This window comes from Mustela lutreola, chromosome 4 (assembly GCF_030435805.1).
Source record: "Mustela lutreola isolate mMusLut2 chromosome 4, mMusLut2.pri, whole genome shotgun sequence".
NCBI lineage: Eukaryota > Metazoa > Chordata > Mammalia > Carnivora > Mustelidae > Mustela > Mustela lutreola.
This window is the reverse complement of record NC_081293.1, coordinates 64102615-64113064: the sequence shown is the minus strand read 5'-3', so window position 1 is coordinate 64113064 and position 10450 is coordinate 64102615. Positions and strand designations below refer to the sequence as shown.

The 10450-nt window shown below is 37.0% G+C and overlaps 1 protein-coding gene across 1 annotated transcript; it reads left to right on the top strand.

The window, feature by feature from the left end:
• The first annotated feature begins 8885 nt into the window (after positions 1-8885).
• Positions 8886-9400, top strand: LOC131830331 (NADH dehydrogenase [ubiquinone] 1 beta subcomplex subunit 2, mitochondrial-like). Its single transcript, XM_059172632.1, has one exon. It carries the CDS (start codon positions 8925-8927, stop codon positions 9267-9269), a length of 345 nt encoding a protein of 114 aa, XP_059028615.1. The 5' UTR covers positions 8886-8924; the 3' UTR covers positions 9270-9400.
• Positions 9401-10450: the final 1050 nt, after the last annotated feature.

The following is a 10450-nucleotide window of genomic DNA, read 5'->3' as shown; positions in this document are numbered from 1 at the left end:
TAAATAATTTGTTTATTTCAGAGAGGTGGCCTGGTGGTGTGGGGAGGGGCAGAGGGAGAGGAAGAGAGACTCTCAGGAAGACTCCATCCGGAGCCCAGAGCCTGACACTGGGCTCAATTTCAGGACCTGAGATCATAATTTGAACCGAAATCAAAAGCTGGATGCTCAAATGACTGAGTCACTCAGGCATCCCTAATGACTTTTTAGGATCATCTACAACAGGAAAAATATTTCTCTCACCTATTTCTGTTTTGGTACTAGAATTCCTAGGAGTTTTTCTTTACCTGCTTTTGCCTTAGTTTAAGCATATAATGAAAAACAAAGAAAGAAACAAAAGCCCATGTTAGACTAAAGAGTGAGCTTGAAACTTAGAGTGGTAGGTCCTTCCAAAGATGGTGCTTATCTTTCTCTGTTTTTATTTTCCATCTTGAGAATTAGAATGACTATGATGTGGGTTGAAGTGATTTGGCTGATTATATATATACATTTCTGAAAGTATTATAAGATTTTATTCATTGGGATATTTGAGCTACATGGTACATTATGGAAGTGGGAAATGAAGAGAGTATTGGGTATTCCTGGAAACAGACTCTGAGACGAAGATTAGCTAGCAGTGAATTATGAAATGCTTATGGGATTGACACCTGCATAAGCAAATGGAAGGAAGCAGGATTGGGCTTAGAGTGTGATGGAGTCTCAAAGCAGGTCTTAGCTAACTCATGGGGCTCTGAAGCTGGGACAACCTTCCATAGTTGTTCCTTTAGGCAATAAGAGGTTAGGCCCTTATACTTCTGTATTGACCAGTCAGTGGATGCAAGCAGCTCCATGAGACAACATACTATTTGGTGGGAGCTCTCTTTAGCAGAAGGACCTCTGAAGAGGGCCAGCAGCTGAGACAGTGGTCACCAGCAGCATTCCCAGCAATTGTGGTAATAAATCATGCCTTCCTGGAGGGAGATTACAGCATCCATTATAAGGGACATTTTTTTCCCCTTTTCCTTCTCTTCTGTGTCTCTTAATATATGTCTCCTAATATATGGCAGCCATAATCCCACATGGTTCTTTAGGTCTCTCCATAGGCATGTGGTTAGCTTAGGCTACTCCTTCTCAGGTTTTTGTTTTGTTTTGTTTTGTTTTCTGTTTTCAGAACAGTTGGTTCCCTGAGCAGCTTGGTTCCCTGAGCAGCTAAAGCTGTGGCTTAAATTTTCCTACCAGCTTATCTTTCACCTTTGGTTTGAAATTGGAAAGACTGATGTGCCTCAATGGAGAAATTCCACTGACTCAGATTGCTGGGTTGGAGAGGGGCAAAGCCTGACCCATCAGTGAGAAATGTACAGGTACAGGATTGGTTTCTGTTAATTTCTCTGATCTGTTTGCTGGTGCAGAAATGGATGGTGGTTGTTTTTCTGTTTCTTGCTCGTAAGGATTGTTAATATGAGTTTCAAGTCAATCCACTGGTGGATCTATATATTTTCCTTGGAGAGCTTAAGAAGGGCTCACTAAATAATATTCCTTTCCACCCATCAATCTGTGTTAGGAAGATGTATGACTGGTATCTAAGGTGCTGTCAGTGTGTTATTTTCCATGTTCCTCTCACATGTCAAATATAAAAATACAGCCTGTCAGTGTAAATGTGATATGGGGCATTGTTCAGAGAGACTGTGAAAAATCCTGCAGTGCTCCTGATTCATCATTTCAACAGCCTAATCATTTCATAGCCCAGTCTAAACAAAACAGTTAAGGGCATTCTGACTTAGGGGTACTGAATCAGGGTTGGTTCAGAAAGGACTGAGAGATCCCATGAGAAAAAACACTTTGGAGAAGATAAGAGAAGTCTTGTCTTTGTCCTCAAGTTAATAGTTACTGATCTTTTTTGGAAGGTTGTTTATCAGTTAATTATTCTCCACCACACCCTGCACCCTGACATTTTGCCAAAGTGGCCAGGAGGCCTCGTTAAATCAGAATTTCTACTTTCAGCTCACCTGTCACAGCTAAAGGCTCCCTCAAATGCATTGACATCGATTAATATTTAATGATTGAATAGTAGAAATATTGGCTCAGCACTTTTTACTTTTTATTTCTTTAAATAAAAAAAAAAAACCTTTTAGAATGGACTCTGCTTCATGTGCACTCAGCTCTAGATTTCTACAATGTGAAATTTATGTGGGTGTCAAGAAGGGTAAAAGACCATTGCCCTTGTAGAAGGCAATATGTGTCCTAGGAAAAGGCTAGCCTGTGATGGAAAGAGAGAACTAACATTTAATTAGCACTCACTCTGTCAGGCCCTATGTGGATTACATAATTCATATGTGAATTCCATAATTCATCTCTACTAGTCACAATACATCTACAAAGGAGGTAGGTATCTTTATTTCATTTACAAATGAGGAAACTGCTTTAAAGAAGTTAGGAAACTTGTCTGAGGTCCCATACTCAAATGGCAGCATCAGTATTTGAATCTTCCATTGTTCGGCCACATGGTCCATACTCTTTCCAAACACATGTTGCCTCCCTGGATCAGGAAGCCCGAGCCCCGCTGAGCCAGTGCCTTATTTGACTCCAGCAATCATTTCCTGTCTTTGTGTCTCCACTTTCCCATCGGTGAACTAGGCTATAAAGGAGATCTTGAGTTCTAGTTTGTGTTCTTTTAAGACATTGAGATTTTTGGTTTTATATCAAGTTAGCTCTCAGTTTCTATGAGCAGTACCTTACAGATAATTTTTTATGGCTCGCAGATGGAAAAGGAGACTAAGAAACTTTTCCTTCCAGGGCCAGTAATAACATATAGAATCATGCTTTAAAATACCTTTAAAATATGGGTGGTGTGCATTTTTAGGGCGATTGATTATCATATTAATGACAATGGAGAAGAGGCATGTTCAGGTAGAAATAGAGTAGGCTTTGGATGGGACAGGTAAGTTAAATTCTGCTTCTGGTTCTCATTAGCTCTGAAACTGGGACAAGCTTTGTAACTCCTACAAGACTTGGTTTCCTTATAAATAAAGTAGGGATAGTAATAACTACTTCACAGAATTTTTGTGAAGAAGGGAAGACGTAATATTTTTATGGGGCCTTGAATGGTGTTTTGGCATATAGTGGGCACTTGTTAAATAAAAGATTGGTATTATTGATATTAAAAAGGAAGGGTCAGTCATTATCAATCTTCATACCAGGTTAATTCAATTTTGTCATTTGTTGACAGAGAGCAACTAGTCACATGCCAAAAGGGAACAATATAGATGAAGACACAAAGTCATTTTGATAACTTGACATCCTAGGTATAGTGAGGTTCGTGAGTAGTGGGTTTCAGTAAGCATAGAAGAGAAACTTAATTCAGGTCTGGGGATCAGAAGAGGCCTCCTGAAGGAGATACCTGCCCTGAGTTTTAAGGCATATAGGTTTTCCAGGAAATGTGGGTTTCTGGCTGTCCCACAAAGTGTTCTCTCCTCTGTAGAACTAGAGATACAGCTTTGCATATGGTACCCAGTTTGAGACAATGTTATCCAGCCTCCTTTGTAGCTTGGCTGCGGACTTTTGACTAAGATCACTGTATGTACCATATGCATCCATTGCTTAGAAGAAGTGGTGTATTCACCCACCTGTGTCTGAACATTTTGGTTGTTACAAATGTGACAAGGCTTTTCAAATTGTGTACTTTAAATATGTGCAGTTTGATGTATATAGCGTATACGTCAATAAAGTATAAACCAAACAACTAGGGGAAAAAAGAAAATAGCTTGCTCTTTAGTTTTTTTTTTTTTTTTTTTTCCTTCCTGTGGGCTGAACTACAGATGTGGTAGTGGCTCATATTTGAAAATGCAGACAGAGACAACATCCTAAGAGATGTCAGAGCAACAAGATAGTAGGCATCTGGGCCATGCTTGCGTTATGGCACAGAGCCACCAGGTCAGCTGGGAACTATGCTTTGGATCGGCAGATGAAGGAGATACTGCCATCTATATTATTGAAGCCATGTGTTTGGGGGTATTTTTGTTGTAGTAGCATAGTCTCTACCCTAACTATACTACATCAGGTAACAACACCAACAAAATCACTTAGTATTTCTCAAAGGTTTGTCCATGTGCCATCTTCATTAGAATGACCTGGGCTGCATATTAAAATGTAAATTTCAGGGGCGCTTGGGTGGCTCAGCCAGTTAAGAGGCTGCCTTTGGCTCAGGTTATGATCCCAGAATCCTAGGATCAAGCCCTGCATCAGGCTCCCTGCTCAGTGGGGAGCCGGCTTCTCCCACTCCCACTGCTGCTCCATCTGCTTGTGCTCTCTCTCTCTGTCATATAAATGAATAAAATATTTTAAAAAATAAATAAAATGCAAATTTCAGGCATCATAAAGCCAAATTCTTGAGTGGTAGCAATGCACAGAAACCGCATTTTAAACATGCTCTGCGGTGATGCCTGTATGAACCAAAGATACAATTATCCTGGATTATTAGCTTCCTGCTTTTTTTAGGGCCTATGGAAAATCTTCCAAGACAGTAGATACGCATTGACCTTTCAGTATTTGTGAGTAAGGTTATATTATAAGAAGTCATGAGAATAAAATCAGGAGAATTTTTCTAGTTATGCTTAGAAATTTGTGTTGGAATCATTGTTTATACTCTTTTAGCTTTGCTATTTCAAACTCTGATCTGTGGATAGCAGCCTCAACATCATATTGGACCTTTTTAGAAATGCAAAATCTCTGGCCCCAACCCAGACTTAATGAATCTCCATCTTAGCAATATCAATGGGTGATTCATGTGTATATTAAAGTTTGAAAAGGAGAACTTTGTAATCCCCTTCCTTGGAAATAAGTCTCTGAATGAGGCTGACCTTTATACAAGTGACACCCATAGTTAAGAATTCAATGGGCAACCTCCCAAATGGTACAGACAGTTTTCAAAGTCAATGGGTATACACTTGACCACTTGACTCAGAAATGGAATTTCTGAATCATATGGTAGTTTATTTCTTATTTTCTAAGGAAAATAAGTGGTTTTTCCATAGTGGTTAAACTGACTTATGTTACCACCAGTAGTTCACAAGAAGTCCCTTTTCTCTACAACCTTTCCAGCAGTTATTTTGTCTTGTTTTTGTTTTTGTTTTGATAGAAGTTATTCTACAGTTTGGAGGTGATATCTCATTGTGGTTTTGATTTGCTTTTCTCTGATGATTAGCGAGATTAAGCACTTTTTGCATGTATCTGTTGGCCATTTATATATTGGAAAAATATCTGTTCGAGTTCTTTGTCCATTTGTCAAATTAATTGAATTATTTGATCTTTTTGTTATTGAGTTGTATGAGCTCCTTGTATATTTTGAGTATTAACTGTTGACTGGATATTTGCTTTGTAAATATTTAATTTCATTCCTTAGGTTGCCTTCTTGTTTTGTTGATTGTTTCTTTTTCTGTGTAGAAGTTTTTTAGTTTGATTTGATTCCACTTGTTTATTTTTGCATTTGTTGTTTGTGCTTTTGGTGTCATATCCAAAAAATTTATTGCCGAGACCGATGTCAAAGAGCTTTTCCTTATGTTTTCTTCTAGGAATTTTAAGTCTTATGTTTTAGTCATTAATCGATTTTGAGTTAATCTTGGTGAGTAGTGTAAGATAAGGGCTCAATTTCTTTTCTTTTCTTTTTTTTTGCATGTGAATATTCTATTTTCTTAGTATACCATTTATTGAAGAAACTATTTTTCCCTCTTGAAAAAAAAATGTGCTTCCCTTTTCAAATATTATTTGACTGTATATGCATGGATTTATTTCTGGACTCTTGGTTCTATTCCATTTGTCTATGTGTCTTCTTTTATGCCAGTACCATACTGTTTTAATTGTTATAACTTTGTAACAGTGGTCGAAATCAGGATGTGTGATGCATGCAGCTTTATTCTTCTTTCTCAAGATTGCTTTGGTTATTTAGGGTCTTTCATGATTCCATATGAACTTTAAGTTTTTTTAAAATTTCTGTAAAAAAACAAAACTATTGAAGTCTTTTTTTTTTTTTTAAGATTTTTATTTATTTATTCGACAGAGATCACAAGTAGGCAGAGAGGCAGGCAGAGAGAGAGGGGGGGAAGCAGGTTCCCCGCCGAGCAGAGAGCCTGATGTGGGGCTCGATCCCAGGACCCTGAGATCATGACCTGAGCCGAAGGCAGAGGCTTTAACCCACTGAGCCACCCAGGCGCCCCCAAAACTATTGAAGTCTTGATAGGAATTGCACTGAATCTATAGATGGCTTTGGGTGGTATGGACATTTAAGAATATTCATTCTTCTGATTCCTGAGTATGGGAAATTTTTTTTTCTTTATTTTTGTCTTCTTTAATTTCTTTCACTAATGTCTTATAGTCTTCAGTGTACAGATTTTTCATCTTTTTGGTTAAATTTATTCTTAGGTATTTATTGCTTTTGATGCTATTGTAAATGACATTGCATTCTTTATTTCTTTTTTGGAAATCTTGTTAGTATACAGAAATACAGCATATTTTTGTATGCTGATTGTGTATTCTGTAACTTTCCTGAATTTTTAAATTAGTTCTAAAGTTTTTTTGGTAAAGTCTGTAGGATTTTCAATATATAAGATCTGCATCATCTGCAAACATATAATTTTACTTCTTCCTTGTTCATTTGGATGCCTTTTATTTCTTTTTCTTGACGGATTGCTGTGGCTACAATTTCTTTCTTTCCTTTTTTTTTTTTTTTTTAAAGACTTTTATTTATTTATTTGAAAGAGAGAGGGGGAACAGGAGAGGGAGAAGTAGGGAGCTTCTCCCTGCACAGCTGGGGACCCAGTGTGGGGCTTGATCCTAGGATCCAGGGATCATGAGCCAAAGGCTGATGCTTAACTGACTGAGCCATCCAGGCCCCCTCTGGCTAGGATTTCTAATACTATAAATAGTATTAGTTAAATAAGAGAACTAAGGGTGGCACCCTTGTCTTGTTCTTGGTATTGAAAAGCTTTCAATGTTTCACCAATGAATATGATGTTAACTGTGGGCTTCAGTCTTCTGTACCCAATTTTGTTCACAGTGTTTATCATGAAATTATGTTGAATTTTGTCAAATATTTTTTCTGCATCTAATGAGATGATCATATAATTTTAATCTTTCATAATACTAATGTGGTGTATCACATTTATTGATTCACATATGTTGATGCAACCTTGCATCCTAGGGATCCCACTTGATCAAAGTGTGTAATATTTTCAATGTGCTGTCGAATTTGGTTTACTAATATTTTGCTGGGAATATTTGCAACTATATTCATCAAGAATATTAGCCTGTAATTTTCTTATAGTTTCGTTATTGGCTGTGTTTTCAGGACAATGCTATCCTCATAAAAATGACTTTGAGAGTTTTTCTTCTTCAGTTTTAGAGAAGGATTCAGAAAGGATTGGTTTTAATTCTCTTTTAAATGTTTGGTAGAATTGACCAGTGAAACCATCCAGTTCTGAACATTTCTTTGGGAGGATTTTTTTTTTTAATTACTAATTCCATCTCTTTACTCCTTTTTGGTCTGTTCAGATTTTCTATTTCTTCATGTTTCAGACTTTGTGTTTGTAAGTTTCCAAGTATTTATCCATTTTTTTAGGTTGTCCAATTTGTAGGCATATGATTTTTCCTAGTAGTCTCTTATGATCCTTTGTATTTATGTGGTGTTATTTATAATGTCTTCTATGTCATTTATAATTTTATTCATCTTAGTCTTTTTTCTCTTAGTTTAGTTAAAGGTTTTTCAATGTTGTTTATCTTTTCAAAGGACCAACTCTTAGTTTTGTTTATCTTTTCTATTGCTTTCCTATTCTCTATTTATTTCTGCTCTCATCCTTATTATTTCTTTCCTTCTGCTAAATTTGTTAGCTTGTTCTTTTTCTAATCCCTTGTGGCATAATGGTAGGTTGTTTCTTTGAGATCTTTCTTTTCTCTTAGTTTACGTGTTTATAGCTGTAAGATTTCCTCTTGAAACTGCTTTTGCTGCATCCTATAAGTTTTAGTACGTTATGTCTCCCTTGTGTTTTATATCAAGATATTTTTTCATTTTCCCTTTGATTTATTCTTTGATCTTTTTGTTATTAAAGATAACAGTGTTTAATTTCCACATATTTGTGATTTTCCAGATTTCTCCTGGTATTGATTCTAGATTCATATCCTTATGGTCAAAAGGTATTCTTGATTCTATGGAGTGATGTTTTGTGGCTAACATATGATCTCGTCTAGGAAATGTTCCATTTCATGTGCACTTTAGAAAAGTCCACCTGTTTTTTCAATTGGATAATTTTAATTGCATTTTTCCATTGATATTTAGAATTAGTCTTGCATGTTTCCTGTGCTTATGACAAACAAAATGTGAACAACACTATAATGTGTCAATGGATATTTCAAGTACAAACATTAATTTTCTGCTTCCTTCCCTTATCTTAGGAATAAATATTCATTAAGGGTCCTTTAAACAGGTAACTGGGTGGTTTATCCACAATTGCTTTGACTGTATTCAATTGTTTGATTTCTTGAAGGGGACTAAAAGTCCCTAAAGGATGCCTTGACTTTTAAACCAGTCAGGGGCTGATTTGGCTTATTATTCACTGGGGATGAGGTTTGTATGTTTGGGGAAAGGTTATTGAGATTCTCTCTTCCCATTGTTGAGGGTTGCTGATACCAGAGGATTAATTTAGAAGTCCTGTTTAGGTTGAGATGGAGAATAACAGGTCAATATGAATTAGTCAATTGTTAATGATAATAATAGCAATTTATACAACTATAACCATAGTATTAACACAATACATTATTTATTAAATATTTTCTATGAGTCTTACATATATTATCCCATTAAATTATCCAAAAAATTATGATAGATTACGAAATTGAGGCTTAGAAAAACTAAGTGAGGGGAAGTGACGTAGAGGCGGTGCGGCCTGAACAGTGCTCTCGGGATGCGGGCTGGCATGTCGGCTCTGACGCGCCTGGCGCCTTTACTTCGCTCTGGAGGCCGGTTGTTCAGAGCCCCTGGCTCGCGGGAGGCTGGAGGCAGTGGAGTTCGTCATGCCGGTGGTGGTGTGCATATCGAGCCGCGGTATAGACAGTTTCCCCAGCTCACCAAGTCCCAGGTGATCCAGGCCGAGATATTCAGTGGGACCATGTGGTTCTGGATTCTCTGGCGTTTTTGGCATGACTCAGATGCTGTGCTGGGTCACTTTGCATATCCAGATCCTTCCCAGATCCTTCACTTTGCATATCCAGATGAAAAACTGGGTATCCTCCCTGATGATGAAGACTGAGCTCTCTGCAAACAGGAGCCAGGTGAGAATTCCAACTGTTTATGGACATCATATTGTACATGAAAGTTGTAAAATTAAAGTGTTTGGGTCAACAGTAAAAAAAAAAAGAAAAGAAAAGAAAAACTAAGTGATTTGTCCAGGATTATATAGCTAGGTGAGTGGAGTCGTTGGTTCTTGACTTCAGATTCATTAGATTCCACTGAAAACAGATTCTGAGGTACAAAGCCAACAAAAGACAGCTAATTAAGATGTGGGAAGAAATTAAATAGCAAGATATATGGTCATATGAATGAAATCTGAAGATACAGGCTAATTTTCATTTGATGGACATTCATGGGAGTTTGGTTCCCCAGGGTCCATTTCTCCTTACCAGTACCTTGGTTTTTGTGGGACATTTACCTCTTTCCTTCAGGGTTCCATATGGTGGAATCCTAATCAGGACCCTCGCTCCCACTGATAAAAGGACTAAGCTTGTGATCTAAAGCCTACTGGACACTCACTCCCTGAAGTTTGAATCTTGAACAGAGTAACAAACAGAAAGTACATGACCAGAAGTTAATAACCTGGAGGGCAGCTAGACTCTTCCTTCTGTGAGTTCATTCCTTTAATTTTTACAGTCTTTGATTCCACATTTTCACTTCTGTGAGTTCATTCCTTTAATTTTTACAGTCTTTGATTCCACATTTTCAGGTTGCCATTTCTCTTGTCTCTTTAAATTTGGTCTCCAACTTACCTGTCAGCTTTCTTATTTCCTAGAATATTTTCAACATATTTCCTCTGGCTTAAATCAGCCAAAGTGCAATTGATTGATTGCAACCAAAGAATGCTGATTGTTAATGATAATAATAACAATTTATACAACTATAACCATAGTATTAACACAATACATTATTTATTAAATATTTTCTATGAGTCTTACATATATTACCCCATTAAATTATCCAAAAAATTATGATATATTAGGAAATTGAGGCTTAGAAAAACTAAGTGATTTGTCCAGGATTATATAGCTAGGTGAGTGGAGTCGTTGGTTCTTGACTTCAGATTCATTAGATTCCACTGAAAACAGATTTTGAGGTACAAAGCCAGCATAAGATTGCCACATCTTATGCCCTCATGCATAGGCCAGGAATATTTAAGATCTGGTTGAGAGACATAGAACTGATACTTCTGCACAATAC